Source organism: Haliotis rubra, unplaced genomic scaffold (genome assembly GCF_003918875.1).
Source record: "Haliotis rubra isolate DU_JTF1 unplaced genomic scaffold, ASM391887v1 Scf338, whole genome shotgun sequence".
In the NCBI taxonomy this organism is placed as follows: Eukaryota; Metazoa; Mollusca; class Gastropoda; order Lepetellida; family Haliotidae; genus Haliotis; species Haliotis rubra.
In genome coordinates, this window is record NW_025767011.1 from 531,777 (window position 1) to 550,688 (window position 18,912).

Sequence of the window (18,912 nt, forward strand, 5' to 3'; positions counted from 1 at the left end):
CGATTTGAAACGAAATATTGATAGCACAACAAACAGAAACCAACAAAAAGGAGGCGAAACCAACAAAAAGGAGAGAGTTTCAAAATCTGGCTATCACATGGTTTTCAACAAAGATAGTCCTTATCCCTATTTCTATAAACCAATTACATACCATTCTTCGGACAAGAACAGACAGAAGATGTCCTACAGCGTGAATTTCAGTGACGGATACCGTCCAGTAAACAGCACCAAGACCAAGCGTATACTGTTTTATAAACCCCCCGGTTGGTATAGAAACTCCCAGGACCATTGTCGACGAGGCTTAAAAAAATGTCCACAGAAAAACTGTGAATGTCTACTGGGTCCAAGTCACATCGATAAAGCAGATGTTGTGATCTTCGATCTTACTGAACTGAACTTAAAGAAACCTCCTGTTAGAAAACCCAACCAAGTATGGGCTATGTTTGGAATAGAGTGTCCGTTTTACTACTCAAGTCACTTGTACAAGACAGAGGCATGGCGCGGTGTATTTAACTGGACTATGACGTATCGCCTTGACTCTGATATCATCTACCCCTACGGCGTCTTTTATCATCGGCAGCCACCACTTAAAGCTGATTTCTCCAAAATTGCTCTGAATAAAACTAAGTCGGTTTTGTGGTTTGTCAGTAACTGCAACACTCCCTCAAAACGACAACAGTATGTAAAAGAACTACGTAAGCATAATATATCAGTTGACATGTATGGAAATTGTGGTCCATTGAAATGTAGAGGCCCACATTGTGATGGTATGTACAACGAATATAGGTTTTATTTATCCTTTGAAAATTCCCCTTGCTTTGACTATTTCACAGAGAAGCTGTTTAAAGTATATTCTCACCATATTGTTCCAGTCGTTCGGGGAGGTGCTGATTATAGTCTTTTAATACCACCAGGAACGTATATCAACGCAGCGGACTTTTCAAGTCCACAAGAGCTGGCGAAGCATCTTAAATACCTGGAACAAAATGTTACAGCTTATGCTGAGATACTAGAAAGAAAATCCAGATATATACAAACTCGTGAGGATCAACTTGAATCGGCGTACTGTGATTTTTGTGTCAAAATTCAAAATTTGGATCTATTTCATCAGCAATACTATGACATCGGTAAATGGCTGACACAAGAAACATGCCATGTTTAGTTCCTTGGTTTTCTGATATAGGACAGATTTCTACCACCACCCCAAGAATGTTATAGAACCGTTTGTCGAAATCGCAAACACCAAATGATTGTTCTGTACAGTTGTCAAAGCTGTAACCATTTCATTTCGTTGGTTGATTCTTCTACTTTAATCATTGCTTTCCACGTTTATTTGCTGCAAATTTCTTTCGAATGCTCAAAGTGCTATTCATGACTGTATAAAGTTGGGTAAAAGTAACTCTCGTTCCTCGTTTGTCTTATTGCCGTTCCACCTCTCGCCACAACCAGAAGTCCGTCTGAAAGGGAGGTTCCTGGAGAGAGAGCGAGAAAGAGAGAGAGAGAGAGAGAGAGAGAGAGAGAGAGAGAGAGAGAGAGAGAGAGAGAGAGAGAGAGGTATATCGGTGTATTGGTGATCAATCGAGATGGACTGGATGTGACTTTATAATTACTTGATGATGACCTGTCAGTTGAAAAGTACCTTGCTTGTGAAGTATATGTGTGTGTCAAAACCCCCCTCCTCCAATAACTCTCCTCGTTTGTCTTATTGCCGTTCCATCTCTCGCCACAACCAGACCGTCTGAAAGGGAGGTTCTTGGAGAGAGAGAGAGAGAGAGAGAGAGAGAGACTCGCCCGACGAGTCTACTACGTCCTCACTGAAAATAACGAATCAGATGTTAGTCAACAACACACACTGAGTGTGGTCAATTGATGGTCACTCCGTGGCAGTATGATGGTGATCTGGCGGTGACTTGATAGGACTTGATAAGGACACAACGCTGTCTTGTGTGGGATATGATGGGGCCTTTGTTATGTTTGTTGACTTTGCAATGACGTTTTAGTGACATGATGGTAATTTGGATGTCACGTAACGTTGTGCTTGTGACTTAAGGTGACTTTGTACTTGATGGTTACCTTAGGTTACTTGATGATTATAAGTTGATAACATGATGGCATAATATGTTGGCTTGGTGGGGAATTGGCGATCAATTACTGATGACCTTGTGGTATATTGGCGATCAGTTCATGGTGACTTTTGGGTAAATTGGCGATCAAATACTCATGACTTTGAGGTAAATTGTGATCAATTCATGGTTGCTTTTGGGTAAATTGAGGTAAATTTTAGGTAAATTGGCGATCAATTCATGGTGACTTTTGAGTAAACTGGCGATCAAATACTGATGACTTTGAGGTAAATTGTCGATCAATTCATGGTTGCTTTTGGGTAAATTAGCGATCAAATACTGATGACTTTTAGGTATATTGGCGATCAATTCACCGTCGCTTTTGGGTAAATTGGCGATCAAATACTGAGATTTTGTGGTATATTGGCGATCAACTCACCGTGGCTTTTGGGTAAATTGGCGATCAAATACTGTTGATTCTGAGGTCAATTGGTAAGTTGGCGATCAATCGGTGGTTACAAAATGGTGACTGGATATGACTTTAGAGTTACTTGGTGATGACCTGTCAGATGATAAAGCACTGACTTGTTGGTGACGTATATACATGTATGTGTGTCAAGACTCAATACCCCACCTCAATACACACACCCCGCACCATTTACAACAAAATAGGTCGGGAATAAAGCAACATGGTCATCCCACTGAAGGATCTTAAGTTTCAGACAAATTAAAGAAAGTGTTGAGTCACACGAGATCACACAAAAGTGAGCACTGTAGCCCTATGTGAACCAGATCTCAGCTAGTTGTCAACCTTGATCCTGTATGAAATAATATGACCCTTTGCTCATGTGACACGTTCCTTTGAAGTTATCTCAGAAATAGTATAGTCGACAGAAACCACGATCATCATAGCGCTGTCATCATAGGGACGACATTATATGAATCAGCATGAAACTTTAATAGGCTTGCCACTCACAAAATGATGATTTGCTATCACAGCTAAATTCTGTTTCAAGAAATATGCACGCGTAAATATACACAAGGCGCTTAAGGTACGCAAAGCTATCTCCTTTGTAAATCTTTAGATGACTGTATTCGTGTTACATGGGCTTCACAGGCTAAAAGGGGCGGTGGGGTAGCCTAGTGGTTAAAATCGTTCGCTCGCCACGCCGAAGACCCGGGTTCGATTTCCCATATGGGTACAATGTGTGAAGCCCATTTCTGGTGGCCCCCGTCGTAATATTGCTGGAACATTGCTAAAAGCGGCGTAAAACCAAACTCACTCACTCACTCAAAGGTTAAAATGTATCTTTTCTCCTATGGTTTTGGATTTGTTCGGATCTCTCAGGAAATTGGTAATAGTTCTCTATTTCTTAGTAAGTTTGTGCAAAGAGTTAAAGATTGTCATCAGCAAGATTGGTTTTCTAAAGTTTGTGAATCAAATAAGTTATGTTTCTATCAAGAATATTAATCTCTGCTTACAGTTGAATGTTATTTATCTACTCTCAAGGATCGTGAATATAAAAGGCTTTATGTTTGTTAAGATCTTGGGAATTGACTTTAATGGTAAAAGTTGGTAGACCTTGCGGTATTGTTCGCAATGTAAGATTTTACTATTTATGTATGAATGGATGTACAGAAAATGAATACCATTTTCTGTTAATATGTAAAGTTTATTAAATTTTAAGAGATAAGTATATTCCTGAATACATCTGGAAACATCCTTTATTTATAAATGCAATGTACGATTAAGCTGTGATAAATAATAAATATCTTAATTAACATAGCAAGATTTGTACAGGAACCTTTAAGGTTAAGAAGTAAAAGGTGTACCTAACCATTTTGTCACTTTCGTTATTATTTTGTTGAGTTTTGTACCTATGGCTGTATATTGAATAAACTTTGATTGATTGATTGTGTTACTCGTGACTTTCTGATTTTTGTTATAGTTTAAGTGCATAATTATATTGAACCAACTTGGTTTTCGGAAATTCGTACTAGGTGATAAGACCGCCTCCGTGGTGTAGTGGTTAGAGCGTCCGCCCGGAGAGCGGAAGGTCGCGGGTTCGATCCCCGGCCGCTTCATACCAAAAGACGTTAAAATATGGTACTCGTTGGTCCCTGCCTGGCGCTCGGCATTAATGGGTACAACAAGGACTGGTGGGCTCGGAGTATAATGTGTCTGAGTGGGGTATTCATGCTTAACTACGGCATGGTATCCCAGTGAGCTGGCACTATAGTGGATCATAAGTCTGGGCATAAGTCTGGGCTAGTACAAGCAGCCACACATACGCACACATGCGTCGTCATATGAGCGAAATATTCTCAATTACGACGTTAAACCCCATTTCGCCTTACCACAAGGTGGTAAATTGAGCCAGGTATAACAATTTTAGACAATTTTTATTCCTTACGTTGTAGCATGTCATGTTCGAGTACTGTAGTCATTCTCTGAAACAGTGAAGCTGATTCTACTTACCATACATTGCAAATGTATACTGGCCATGATATAAAAGACTGCTATTCTTAATTTAGTGATCGGGTTCAGATTTATTTCTGAGTCTACAAACATCTCCACTGCATATCTAGGCTTCATCAGCTTCTCCTTCTTCCTCGTCAAACTCTCCCTCTTCCTCGGCGGTGGCGTCCTGGTACTGCTGGTACTCCGACACCAAGTCGTTCATGTTGGACTCGGCCTCAGTGAACTCCATCTCATCCATACCCTCGCCAGTGTACCAGTGAAGGAAGGCCTTGCGACGGAACATGGCTGTGAACTGCTCCGAGATACGTTTGAAGATCTCCTGGATGGCTGTGCTGTTACCAATGAAGGTGGCAGACATCTTGAGACCACGTGGTGGGATGTCACAGACGGCGGTTTTAACATTGTTGGGGATCCATTCCACAAAGTAGCTGCTGTTTTTGTTTTGCACGTTGAGCATCTGTTCGTCAACCTCCTTCATGGACATGCGACCTCGGAACATGGTGGCCACGGTCAGGTAGCGGCCGTGACGAGGATCACAGGCAGCCATCATGTTCTTGGCATCGAACATTTGTTGGGTGAGTTCGGGCACAGTCAGGGCACGGTACTGTTGGCTTCCTCTGGATGTGAGTGGAGCGAATCCAGGCATGAAGAAGTGGAGACGAGGGAAGGGCACCATGTTGACAGCCAGTTTGCGGAGATCGGCGTTCAACTGTCCAGGGAATCGAAGACATGTTGTTACTCCGGACATGGTGGCGGACACCAGGTGGTTTAGGTCACCGTAGGTGGGTGTGGTCAGCTTCAGTGTCCTGAAGCAGATGTCGTAGAGGGCCTCGTTGTCAATACAGTAGGACTCGTCAGTGTTTTCCACGAGTTGATGTACAGACAAGGTGGCGTTGTAGGGCTCAACAACTGTATCCGACACCTGGAAAGGGAAAATATGTCATCACTGAATTACTTCACTTTGTGTCACAATATATGGTAAAATATTACACTGAAATAACCCAGCAATGTCTCGAAAATAATTGCACTGAGTTTACAGATTCATTTTTCGATAGATTCAACATACCTTAGGTGATGGCACAACGGAGAAAGTGTTCATGATCCTGTCGGGGTACTCCTCTCTGATCTTGCTGATGAGGAGGGTGCCCAAGCCAGACCCGGTGCCTCCACCAAGGGAGTGGGTCAGCTGGAAGCCTTGCAGACAGTCACAGCTCTCCGCCTCCTTCCGGACAACATCCAACACGGAGTCTACCAGCTCGGCGCCCTCTGTGTAGTGCCCCTTGGCCCAGTTGTTGCCAGCACCACTCTGACCGAAGACAAAGTTGTCTGGACGGAAGATTTGACCGAAGGGACCAGATCGGACAGAGTCCATGGTTCCGGGCTCGAGATCCACGAGAACAGCACGGGGAACATATTTTCCTCCTGGAAAGGAATCACCAATGCATGAAATATTTTTTTATATAATTTAACTTGTGTACAAAGGTGGGGACATAAGTTCTTCCTTGAAAATCAGCATTCGTTTTTCTGTATATGACAGTGAGGACTTAAAACTGGACGTTGCGGCTCTCATTCAGCTTAGGTCGTGTCATTATGTCCAAGGCGCTCAGATTCTGTTCAGTACAACGGTGTTTATTTTGCAAAGACAATCAACGAAAACACCTCCATGCATGTCAAACGATATTTTGACTTATAATCTGAATGATAGTTACACAGACTTATTTATTTACAGTCGTCGCGAATAGCTGCTAAACTGATGATCCGGCGTTAGGCAATACTCATCATTATCTATTTTAATTTTATATCTCGTTTCCAAACCTGTAGCCTCGTTGTAGTAGACGTTGATTCTCTCAAGCTGGAGGTCGGAGTCACCGTGGTAGGTGCCGGTGGGGTCAATGCCGTGCTCATCCGAGATAACCTCCCAGAACTGGAAACATATCTCAGTATTACGTTCTTTACAAATTCTTTACCGCAAGGTGAGTGTGGTCCTAATCTGATTGACACGAGAAGAGTAGTTTATTGGATTCGAAACAAAAAATTATGTAGACAAGCACGGGACGAATGAATTTCGTTATTTGCAAAACATGTATTTCGACATGGCGACCCGAATATACATGATACTAATTACAGTGGGCGTGATCCGCTCGACAATATGCCTTTAGTGTGTTTTCACATACTGCAAAGTCAATATACATGATACTAATTACAGTGAATGTGATCCGCTCGACAATATGCCTTTAGTGTGTTTTCAGATTCTGCGGTGACAGCTTGACTGCTGTTTGAGTTTGCAGATCACTCGTGCAAATGGAGTATGGCTAATAGTTTGAAAGACTCAATTCGATTGACATAAACACCGAAGGGGTGACCCAGGTCTTTGGCGACAACAATATAACAATACTTCAATACGCATGATCCAAGTCAAAAACGCATGATCCGAGTGAGTTTGAATTTAACTCCGATTTTAGCAAGGTAAGACCGTTTCGTATGTCGTAGTCTTTTCACACATAACTGCCTTGTGTTTGGGATGTGACTATGCTGGTGTGGCACCATGCTCGGCATTATTTCAGCCGTAGGACAAAATAATGGACCAGACAATCCCTAAATTGTAAGCTACAATCCACGCCCTCGGGTGACGATGCCACGCCATTAGCATAACTGAGTCTGACTATCCAACCTATTTTAACCTAGGTCGCACAAGGTGTGACTATACAGAAGTGTTTTACTATTTCTTTTTGATTTGTAATGACGGTAGTTACAGGGTTCAGAAACAGGTAATACCATCACTGGGCTCGAGATACGAAATTTAAAAAAACAAGAATTGAGTTATAGTTAAGGCCATATATAGGATTTGTTCGTACAAACATTGTATTGCAATATATATATTGCAATATATATATTGCAATACTTTGCAATACAATTATTTCCAAATACACAGCCTAATAACGATATTATCTCTGATATGAACACCTATTGGATGCAGTGTGAAATATAGGGCTGACTAAAATGATCGATAATCGGAAATATCGTGGATAGGAAAAATTATTAACCATTATCGATATGAAAATTGTGTTATCGATAATATCGTACATTATCGTTTGTGATAGAATATTGCCGATGTGACGATAAATTTTAACTCACTCACTCTTTCGTGATAGAGATAGAGTTTGAATTTTCTCACACAATATACAAATTTAGGAATTTATAATTCATGGTCTGCTTCTGTTCAGGACGCTGTCGTTAATGATCCATCCAAAAATATATTACCACTCACTAGTGATGTGAAATGTATTCATTTCTTTCGGAATTGTCATTTTTGCTCAAAGTTACATTTCCGATATTTATCGATAATGAATCGATATTTAATTAACCATTATCGATCTCTACGTTCTTTATCTGTAGCCATCCCTATTAAAACAAGATAACGGTGTTACCTTAGCTCCGATCTGGTTGCCGCACTGGCCAGTTTGCATGTGGACGATCTCTCGCATGTTTAAGGCTGGAGGGAAGGGTAAGTCCTTGTGGGTGTAAAATACAAGCTGGACACTCGTGACTGACCATGACTGGACGTAGGCTGTCTTATATGTTGTGGTCTTTGGGCCTCTTACAGACGATTGGCTGCCTGTTGCTGGGGTCTTAGTCGCTACAAACACGGTTAATCCTATTTGTGGGTTTCATTACTCATCCGTGATAATCCCTTTAGTTCATCTTTACGGGTGGATTTATATATTTATGCAGATTTGATTTCTAAAACATGTCACGTATACCATTCTATGAAGATTTCTAAGAGCGCCATTCGGTTCTTGTCCTGTTCAATCAAGGACATAATATTCAAGCCGCAGCAAAGCTTTCAAACATAGTGATTTATGATGTAGACGGGTTCGAACGATGCACTTTAGTAATGAGGTAGTGAGTGAGTGAGTTAAGATTTATCATCACATCGGCAATATTTCCGACATATTGTGACTAGTAAGCAGAGAGTTGAGTGGTACTTAGTCGATGCATTTTGTGTTTATACCGTGTCACTCAAACAATGGAAAAAACGTCGGAACTTACGTTGTTGGCCACTGCGCACAACATTTCAAAAGAGATTATTGACTTTTGTTTGGTGATCTGTGAATGTTGTATGTTTCCCTTGTAGCAACAGTCAACCGGTATTACGTCGAGGGACACCATGAAATGAGCTTCAAATATTACAACCATTTGGGGAATGCTACAAGGACCTACAGTTTCACAAACAAACAGAAGTATAAGCTGAACAGTAGAGAATAGTTTTGGTAGTGATTGTAGGTGGACATATATGCATTTATGCAATAAAATATGAGTGGGGAAATGACATTGAATGAGTGACAAAATTACATTTTGAAACGACTGTCAAGTGATTGGTCCAAGGTCTTCTTAAAATGAATGATTTATGACTGATATCTGTGTATTTATTCACAACCATCGTCCTTCCGTGATTTCGACAGTGACAGAAGATTGCGTTCCTACCGGGTACCCAATCACTGTGTACATGGATAATACAATCTTTATATTTTGCATATTTCTATAATCAAAAGGTAAAATAGAGGTAGAGATAGAGAGAAAAGGTGAAATAGAGTGGGTAGAGATAGAGGAGTAAAAGCTAAAGATAGAGATAAAGGTAGAAATAGAATTGGTAGAGATAGAGGTTAAAATAGAGGTAGAGATAGAGATAAAAGGTAGAAATAGAGTGGTTGAGATAGAGGAAAATAAAAAAAGATAGAGATAAAGGTAGAAATAGAGTGGTAGAGATAGAGGTAAAATAGAGGTAGGATAGAGATAAAGGTTAAAATAGGAGGTGAGATAGAATTAAAATAGAGAGAAAGAGATAAAGAGAAATAGAGTAAGGATAGAGTATAGGATAGAGATAGAGGTAGAAATAAGGTGGAACAGAGAGGTTAGAGATAGAGGTAGATAAAGGTAGAAATAGATTGGTGCAGAGATAGAGAATTAAAATAGAGGTGGGGATATGGTAGGTAGAAATAGAGTGGTAGAGATAGAGGTAAAATAGAATTAGAGATAGAGATAAAGGTGAGATAAAGGGAAGAAATAGAGTGAGGTAGAGATAAATAGGAAAATAGTGAGAATAGAGGGATAGAGGTAGGGTAGAAATAGAATTGGTAAAGAGTGGGTAGAGATAGAGGTAAAAATAGAGGTAGAGATAGAGATAAAGGTAGAAAATAGAGAGTGGTAGAGATAGAGGTAAAATAGAGGTAGAGATAAAGATAAAGGTAGAAATAGAGTGGTAGAGATAGAGGTTAAAAATAGAGATAGAGATAGAGATAAAGATAGACATAAAGTGGTAGTGAGATAAAGGCAAAAAATAGAGGTAGAGATAGAGATAAAGGGAAGAAATAGAGTGAGTAGAGATAGAGGTAAAACTAAAGATAGAGATAAAGGTAGAAATAGAGTGATAGAGATAGAGGTAAAATAAAATAGAGGTAGAGGAGTTAGAGATAAAGGTAGAAATAGAGTGGTAGAGATAGAGGTAAACCAAAGATAGAGATAAAGGTAGAAATAGAGTGGTAGAGATAGAGGTTACAATAGATGTAGAGATAGAGATAAAAGGTAGAAATAGAGTGGTAGGGATAGAGGTAAAATAGAGGTAGGGATAAGGATAGAAACAGAAATAGAGTGGTAGAGATAGAGGTACAATAGAGGTAGAGATAGAGATAAAGGTAGAAATAGAGTGGTAGAGATAGAGGTAAAATAGAGGTAGGGATATGGTAGAAAAAGAGTGGTAGAGATAGAGGTACAATAGGGGTAGAGATAGAGATAAAGGGAAGAAATAGAGATTGGTAGAGATAGAGGTAAAATAGAGGTAGGGATATGGTAGAAAAAGAGTGGTGTAGAGATAGATGTAAAATAGAGGTAGAGATAGAGATAAAGGTAGAAATAGAGTGGTAGAGATAGAGGTAAAATAGAGGTAGAGATAGAGATAAAGGTAGAAATAGAGTGGTAGAGATAGAGGTAAAATAGAGATAGAGATAAAGATAGACATAAAAGTGGTAGAGAGAGATAGAGGTAAAATAGAGGCAGGGATAAAGGTAGACATAAAGTGTAGAGATAAATAAAATAAAGTTGTTTAACAAACTATCATTAAAATATTGACACAGTTCCTGTTTGTTACGAGGGAGGAGTGCAGAGAAAGGGACAGGCAGGTGTTCGAGAATTTCATTTCGTATTTCTTCATTAACCTGTGCTGTGCCGTCTCCATCCGTTCTCGAACACCTGGCTGTCCCTTTCTCTGCACTCCTCCCTCGTAACAAATAGTGAACTGTGTCAATATTTTAATGATAGATTGTTAAACAACTTTTTTATTTTTAGGACAACAATTCTGCAAAAAACATCACAGAGTGGGTATGATGTTTTGATTATGATCAGCGTTTCATTGAGTATTTTATGTTTATTAGTTTTCTAGTTAGATTGCAATTCATCGGTCCGCTTTTGAGCCAAACGGACTATAGTTGCACGTGATGCGAGAATGACGTACATGGCTTACACTACCTTTATATACCCTTATGCAACGCCACCTATCAACATGTACACGTACCCTGTCAAGAGTTACATACCCTGGAGAAAGTAATTTCCTTCTCATTCATTCTTCAACCGAAGGAAATATCATCCCTCGTCGGTGAACATCACACATCGCCAATCACGCATCTGCCAAAGCAAGAATTCACTAGCCCATGTCAATGGACAACGTCGGGTGTGAAGAGTCAGAAGCACTCCACGGTAGGGTCGACGTGCTCGATTACCATGTTCACAGCCACCGGTACACTGTATGTCGACTGACATGGTGTCCTAGTGTCGTCGTTGCCGTTGACGTCGCCGATACAAAACGATTTCTCATATGAATTGTGGCGATCATCACCGGGTGATGTCACACGTGGTCGACCACCCCTAGGCCTGTCTGACGTACTGCCAGTTTGTCTTAGTCGTTGCATCAGCCTGATGACAGTTGCTCGGGTGCAGCCGAAGGTTCCGGTAAAGACGATGTGGTTAGTTCCTTGTTGGGCCATTCTGACAGCTCTCTCTCTTCCGATTTGCCTCAAACGTGGCCTATTTTTTGTGTTCTTTTTACTAATAACTGTGTTGCTCACGTGTCGCGTAAGCTGTTTATACCGACAGTGTGCACGTACATTTCATGTTATATCAGAAAAGGCCTTTTGAATTTCTGCGACATATAGGCGATTCGTTAACTTATGTGTTCCCGGAAAGGATGGGTCTGTAAGTGTGTGACATGTCTCAATATGGCTTTATCACTTCGTTTTTATTTTTTGTGTGAATTTCCGTGTAATATTTTGCTGTGAATAGTTTCTGATGATCACTAGTTTAGCTGTAAACATGATAGGATCACCCACACTTTGTGATAACCTAACGAGGGTAAAACGTGTGTAAAGTAGTAAATGTCTGAGGTTTGACACCCAGTTTTGTTTTCCGGCATCATGTTAGTTTTTTAACATTACAGAGCATTGGATTGGATATCAAGAACAATTCATATGAAGTATTTTATCCAGTATTTCATAATCCTTATCTGTGCTGAAACATACGTCGTGTGGCGCCCTAGCATAGCCAATTATGAGGTGAAGCTGTTTGACTGTGTGCTAAGGCTCAATCCCTGTTTCTGCCTACCCTCAACACGTTTCACAGTTTCCACTCTAACTGGGGTGATGGGGTAGCCTAGTGGTTAAAGCGTTCGCACGTCACGTCGAAGACCAGGGTTCGATTCCCGACATGGGTAAAATGTGTGAAACCCATTTCTGGTGTACCCCGCCGTAGTATTGCTGGAATAGTGCTAAAAGCAGTGTAAAACCAAACTCTCTCATTCACTCCATTCTGAACCCAATGAACCCGCTATTTCAATGCCTCCAAATATCTATCAAAGCACATTTTACATTTGACCACTTTATAAACGGCATTTCGGCCGTGGGAGCCGTGCCACTTTACATTTACACTGTGAGAGGGGAACACACCGAGCTTGTGTAAAGAAACCAGTTTTCAGACTTGTATTTTTCGGAAACCACCGTGACTGTTTGGGCCCGACCTCTGACTTTTTGTGCTGATCGCTGACTGCACAGGTGTCCTACTCTGAGAGTGTTGGTGCGAATCCTGCAAGGTACTCAACCTAAAAAAAGTACTTGAATCTGTACGGTTAGACATATGTTATTTTTGACCACTTTCTAAAAGGCATTGTGTATTCATATTGACTCACTCATTCGATCATATCGACGCTAGAATGGATAAGCAAAAAAGGTGAAACAAGCACATGGCAATCATGGATCCAAAGCGTAAATGAGTGAGTGAGTATGATGTTACGCCACTTTTAGCAATATTCCAGCAACATCACGGCGGGGGACACCAGAAATGGGCTTCACACATTGTACCCATGTGGGGAATCGAACCCGGGTCTTCAGCGGGACGAGTGAACGCTTCAACCACTAGGCTACCCCACCGCCCCCAAAGCGTATATGTGTTAGTAGGCTTAAAGAACATTGCAGTCTGTTCTCTCTCAGTTCTACTTTTAATACTCAAACACAAACAGAAACAAATTAGTCGGGTTCAGATTTATTTCTGTGTTTACAAAAGTATTACAGATCTAGGCTTCATCAGCTTCTCCTTCTTCCTCGTCAAACTCTCCCTCTTCCTCGGCGGTGGCGTCCTGGTACTGTTGGTACTCCGACACCAAGTCGTTCATGTTGGACTCGGCCTCAGTGAACTCCATCTCATCCATACCCTCGCCAGTGTACCAGTGAAGGAAGGCCTTGCGACGGAACATGGCTGTGAACTGTTCCGAGATACGTTTGAAGATCTCTTGGATGGCTGTGCTGTTACCAATGAAGGTAGATGACATCTTGAGACCACGTGGTGGGATGTCACAGACGGCGGTTTTAACGTTGTTGGGGATCCATTCCACAAAGTAGCTGCTGTTTTTGTTTTGGACGTTGAGCATCTGTTCGTCAACCTCCTTCATGGACATGCGACCTCGGAACATGGCAGCCACGGTCAGGTAGCGGCCATGACGAGGATCACAGGCAGCCATCATGTTCTTGGCATCGAACATTTGTTGGGTGAGTTCGGGCACAGTCAGGGCACGGTACTGTTGGCTTCCTCTGGATGTGAGTGGAGCGAATCCAGGCATGAAGAAGTGGAGACGAGGGAAGGGCACCATGTTGACAGCCAGTTTTCGGAGATCGGCGTTCAACTGTCCAGGGAATCGAAGACATGTTGTCACTCCGGACATGGTGGCGGACACCAGATGGTTGAGGTCACCGTAGGTGGGTGTGGTCAGCTTCAGTGTCCTGAAGCAGATGTCGTAGAGGGCCTCGTTGTCAATACAGTAGGACTCGTCAGTGTTTTCCACGAGTTGATGTACAGACAAGGTGGCGTTGTAGGGCTCAACAACTGTATCCGACACCTGGAAAGGGAAAACATATTTTATTAGGGACAGCTTGTGTACTATTTGTTCAAATAACAACAAAAATGTCCTACTTAAAAGACCCGTGAAGATCCGGGGTAGAATAGGTCTTCAGCAACCCATTCTTGTCATAAAAGGCTTTGCTTGTCGTAAAAGGCGACTAACGGGATCGGGTGGTCAGGCTCGCTGACTTGGTTGACACATGTCATCGGTTCCCAATTGCGCAGATCGATGCTCATGCTGTTGATCACTGGATTGTCTGGTCCAGACTCGATTATTTACAGACCGCCGCCATACAGCTTGAATATTGCTGAGTGCGGCGTAAAACTAACCTTACTCACTCACTCTTACTTAAAATCTAGAAAATATCGATATACCGTGGAATGGCAACATACTTTATCCCTCAACTTCTCTGGTCCGATATATATGACAACAAGGAAACTGAGATGGACAAAACGACAGATGGTGATTATAAACATATTTTCAAGCTGTAGTTGTTGCTGAGAATAGCATAAATACTGTTGAGATATGTGGTAGTATACCTTTGGTGATGGCACAACGGAGAAGGTGTTCATGATCCTATCGGGGTACTCCTCCCTGATCTTGCTGATGAGGAGGGTGCCCATGCCAGACCCGGTGCCACCTCCAAGGGAGTGGGTCAGCTGGAAGCCTTGCAGACAGTCACAGCTCTCCGCCTCCTTCCGGACAACATCCAACACGGAGTCTACCAGCTCGGCGCCCTCTGTGTAGTGCCCCTTGGCCCAGTTGTTGCCAGCACCACTCTGACCGAAGACAAAGTTGTCTGGACGGAAGATTTGGCCGAAGGGACCAGATCGGACAGAGTCCATGGTTCCGGGCTCGAGATCCACGAGAACAGCCCGGGGAACATATTTGCCTCCTGGAAAATAGCAAACATAGTAAACTTGATATGTTTAACCTAATAACGCATAACCATCTTACTTGATATAATTATTTCGTCCTATATAAGCTCTTTATGAATTAATTAGAAATTAATAATTAATTGTAATGCGCAGTTATTTCCTACAATCCATGATATGCACATTTCTGCATTTTATTCTTCGAGACAAATATTTGTGATCGGATTCGAATCCAAACACTAAATTGAACATCATCATTTAATATTTTTTAAAACTTTCATTTAAGATGTAAGTAGCACATTATGCGCACCTGTAGCCTCATTGTAGTAGACGTTGATTCTCTCCAGTTGCAGGTCGGAGTCACCGTGGTAGGTGCCGGTGGGGTCGATGCCGTGCTCATCAGAGATCACCTCCCAGAACTAGAAGTAGAGAATAAAGTTCAGTTTTCACCCATGTTACGACAATGGACCAAACCATAAATTGCAAACTTGTCAACTGCCCATTATGTTACTGTTGTATTATAATAGTATAAGTTGGATCGCTCTAGCTGATTGAAATCATTTCACATCCATTAATATACTCATTGAAACGAATAAGAAACACCTCAAAGTACAGGTGTTCTTTTATTCTTTTCCGGGTTTCTCCACAAGCTTTGTATTTCACCGTTGGTGAAGGTCTGGAAGAGAATAAAGGAACACATGTACTTTCAGGTGTTCCCTTATTCGTGTCCATGAGTGAGTTTAGTACATCTTACCTATGGCGGCGGTCTTCACCCAATATGACCAAAGTTTCTGGCTTGTCAGTGCTTCAAGACATATTCTCAAATCTCCTATTCTATTTCACGTTAATGTGAGAACGTACTGGAATCATTCATCACAACTCGTCATGTTCCGTAACCTCCAAGAAGACTCGCCCACACCGAATGTTATGTGCGAAAATACGACAAACCAATCAGAATGCGCGTAAAGATTAAGTTACCAAGATATGGCAATGTGTAATTTTTTTTTAAATTCGTTAAAAATAATATCATCATTTTGTCATTATAACGAAGATAGCTAACTGAAGATAATTGTGTTGGATGATTTGAACTTGTTAATGAGGAAAGGGTTTCAAATACACAGTGAGAGATTCAAATACTAGTACACACGTGAGTTTGTTTACATAACGCCTCTCATAACAGAAGGTTTTCCCGGACGATCTTCCGGGCTTGCTTTGTAGATTTTACGTGCGCATTCCGACGTTTTTCATTAATGCAATTATTAACAGGTACGAGTTTCTATACAATATATGTATCTATAACTAAACAACTTTAACCCTAAACACGGTGGGATATTTTAATCTGACGTTGGTCAGACAGCTGACGTAAGAAGAAGTTTTCAATAAATAGTTTTTCGTCTTCTCTAAGTTGTATCAAAGAGGTTTAATTCTTTAGAAAGCATGATACAATATACGAGTGCTTCGGTGTAATTTAACATCATTGGAATTAAACAGAAATGCATCCTCGATAATCTCCAGAGTATACGTTACGATTACTCTCCACTATACTCTGGATGCATCTACGGCTCTGCCCGATGATTTTATTACCTCCATTTGCTGGCTCCGCATTCTCACAGTAGCCAGTCTGATAAACCGCCGTTACAACCGACCTTGCCAGTGTCAACAAAAATAGCGGTCGCAGCCGCCAAAGTTTGTTCGCAGTGCGACTCAGATGTTTGGGAAAAACATGCAGACAAATTGACAGGTCTGAAATCTTAAGAAAATATATGCAAGCACACCTTCTTTGCAGACCGCGTCATACCAAAAGACGTTAAAATATTGTACTTGTTGGTCCCTGCTTGGCGCTCGGCATTAATGGGTACAACAAGGACTGGTGGGCTCGGAGTCAGTATACTGTGTGTGAGTGGGGTATTCATGCTTTACTGCGGCATGGTATCTCAGTGGGCTAGCACTATAAAAACAGCTTCAGTCTGGGCTAGTACAAGCAGCTGCACATACACATACACACACATGCACGTCGTCATATGAGCGAAATATTCTCAAGCACGACGTAAAACCCAATTTCACCTCACCTCACCTTCTTTCAGAGTATCTTCAACAATATATTATTGTGTTGACAAGTTTAATCGGCTAGATAATTTAAAAATTGAAAGTAAGTTGTGATTGATACGCTCAACTTCCCAGCGTAGACACCTGATTGGATCAAAAGCCAACCAAGGGAGGTAATAAAATCATCGAGCCGTAGAATCGAGATTCTAGAGAGGCACGAGTCGCTTGCCCCGGAATAACATAAGTGGGTAACAAATGATACTGGGATATGAAGAAACAAACTGTTTTCACCTCGATTCTCAAAAGGCGAAGTAAGACGTTTGAATCACGTTTGTTAGATCTACGTGTTTACGTTTTGCCGTTGACAAATTCACACACATCAAAACAAGTGCACGTTTATCTACCTTAGCTCCGATCTGGTTGCCGCACTGGCCAGTTTGCATGTGGACGATCTCTCTCATGTTGAAGGTTGAAGGAAGGACTGAGACGGTAGAGCGTTATTACAGTTGAACACAAGCTTGGCACTGGAGTTGTAAGTGATCGGAGGTGGTTTAAGTAGCTCAGTATTGTGCTCGTATTGCTGATTGGCTTGTGGTTACCATGCGAGTAACTACTAACATCTTATCTTAATACCTTGTTACGGTCATCGGATAATCCTGATAATCCTCATTGAGAACACGAATGTACAATTGTTTCCCCTCTAACACTTGAATTGATTTGATCCTTTGGTGACGTGAAATAATGTACTTGATAATATGTGATTAGCATTTCTATGAATCTCTTGAAGTAGGTTATTAACGCCCTACCTAATTACATGGTTCTCACGCTTCAAGCATTCCTGTGCCAATACAACATTATCGGAGTCGAATAATCCTCTGTAAATGTAAATCTTCTGTCTCACTTCGCTGATCACTCCCGCCGGAAGACAAGGCCAAATATGTTCTGAACTTTGGAGTGAGAGAGCTTAGTTTACGCCGCAATCAACAATACTCCAGCTATATGTAAATAATCAAGTCTGGACCAAACAATCCATTGATCAATATCATGAGCATCGATTTACGAAATCGGGATATGATAACATGTGTCAACCAAGTCAGCGAGCCTGACCAGCCGATCCCGTTGGTCGCCTTTTACGACAAGCATGGGCTACTGAAGATCAATTCTAACCCGGATCTTCACGGGTTCTAAACGCCGGATTTGATATAAACTACTGGACAGAAAGAAGTATGCATTGTAAAGTTGGATTTGGCTGAGGGAAACCTTTCGCCTTTTGAGATGTACCCCTTAACCAGACGTACATAGACTATGACTACCAGTTGTCAGAGTTCTATATTTGTTGTAGCCTCGATGGCTGAGTGGGTTAGATGGCTGACTGTGTGTGCACCATCGAATGCAAATTTTTTGTTTGTTTCTCTCGAGCTACCAACAAACTTGGATATATTTTTGCTTTTGCCTGACACTTTATGCAATAAAAATACACATGTTTGACAAAACAACAAAATCAGAAAGACAAGAATACATGTTTGGAGTCTTTCCTCGAAAAATTATGGCTAAGATTTATTTTCAAAATTGTTATCGTTTTCGTGAGCAATCTCCGCATACGCTGAGCGTGTCCTAAAATATACACATTTATGCTTTTAAACAGGGCGCTGGGGTAGCCTAGTGGTTAAAGCATTCGTTCGTCATACCACCAGAGACCCGGGTTCGATTCACCACATGGGTACAATGTGTGAAACCCATTAACTTCTGGTGTTCCCCCATTCCTGGAATACCGCTAAAAGCGGCGTAAACCTAAACTCACTCACTCTATTCCTGCATCAGATCCATCTCAACCCTCTATATATTATTGTGATTACACAATGCCTTTTAGAAAGTGATAAAATGTAACATATGTTATATTTGGGATTGCACGTTCTTAGTAAAATACAAATTCTAGTACTGTACTTTTGTTGGGTTGAGTCTGTGGGAGCCTAGCCAATTTTAACTTATCAGATGGGTACACAAAGTCCG

At 41.3% G+C, this 18,912-nt stretch overlaps 3 protein-coding genes and 1 long non-coding RNA gene across 4 annotated transcripts; 2 read left to right on the plus strand and 2 right to left on the minus strand.

Moving 5' to 3' along the window:
• The first annotated feature begins 4 nt into the window (after positions 1 to 4).
• LOC124284519 (alpha-(1,3)-fucosyltransferase C-like) lies at positions 5 to 1,528 on the plus strand. Its single transcript, XM_046720604.1, has one exon. The coding sequence runs from the start codon at positions 98 to 100 to the stop codon at positions 1,160 to 1,162; it is 1,065 nt and encodes a 354-aa protein (XP_046576560.1). The 5' UTR covers positions 5 to 97; the 3' UTR covers positions 1,163 to 1,528.
• A 1,787-nt stretch (positions 1,529 to 3,315) lies between these two features.
• On the plus strand, positions 3,316 to 16,603 carry LOC124284523. The gene is made up of 3 exons (XR_006900574.1): positions 3,316 to 3,360; positions 8,805 to 8,810; positions 16,348 to 16,603. It is a non-coding gene; the product is annotated as an uncharacterized LOC124284523 (long non-coding RNA).
• LOC124284518 (tubulin beta chain) lies at positions 4,649 to 6,029 on the minus strand. The gene is made up of 2 exons (XM_046720602.1): positions 5,612 to 6,029; positions 4,649 to 5,467 (listed from the first exon to the last, which is right to left on the minus strand). Exons 1-2 carry the CDS (start codon positions 5,915 to 5,917, stop codon positions 4,649 to 4,651), a joined length of 1,125 nt encoding a protein of 374 aa, XP_046576558.1. The 5' UTR covers positions 5,918 to 6,029.
• LOC124284520 (tubulin beta chain-like) lies at positions 13,160 to 17,439 on the minus strand. Its single transcript, XM_046720605.1, has 4 exons — positions 17,307 to 17,439; positions 15,167 to 15,275; positions 14,521 to 14,876; positions 13,160 to 13,978 (listed from the first exon to the last, which is right to left on the minus strand). Exons 1-4 carry the CDS (start codon positions 17,361 to 17,363, stop codon positions 13,160 to 13,162), a joined length of 1,341 nt encoding a protein of 446 aa, XP_046576561.1. The 5' UTR covers positions 17,364 to 17,439.
• Between the last annotated feature and the right edge of the window lie 1,473 nt (positions 17,440 to 18,912).

Excerpts from the sequence above, each read along its gene's own strand:
- LOC124284519 (XM_046720604.1), top strand. The coding sequence starts at position 98 with ATGGTTTTCAACAAAGATAGTCCTTATCCCTATTTCTATAAACCAATT.
- LOC124284518 (XM_046720602.1), bottom strand. The coding sequence starts at position 5,917 with ATGGACTCTGTCCGATCTGGTCCCTTCGGTCAAATCTTCCGTCCAGAC. Across the intron at positions 5,468-5,611 it reads CCGTTGTGCCATCACCTAAG|GTGTCGGATACAGTTGTTGA; the intron begins GTATGTTGAATC and ends TTCCCTTTCCAG.
- LOC124284520 (XM_046720605.1), bottom strand. The coding sequence starts at position 17,363 with ATGAGAGAGATCGTCCACATGCAAACTGGCCAGTGCGGCAACCAGATC. Across the intron at positions 15,276-17,306 it reads GCAACCAGATCGGAGCTAAG|TTCTGGGAGGTGATCTCTGA; the intron begins GTAGATAAACGT and ends CTCTACTTCTAG. Across the intron at positions 14,877-15,166 it reads CTACTACAATGAGGCTACAG|GAGGCAAATATGTTCCCCGG; the intron begins GTGCGCATAATG and ends GCTATTTTCCAG.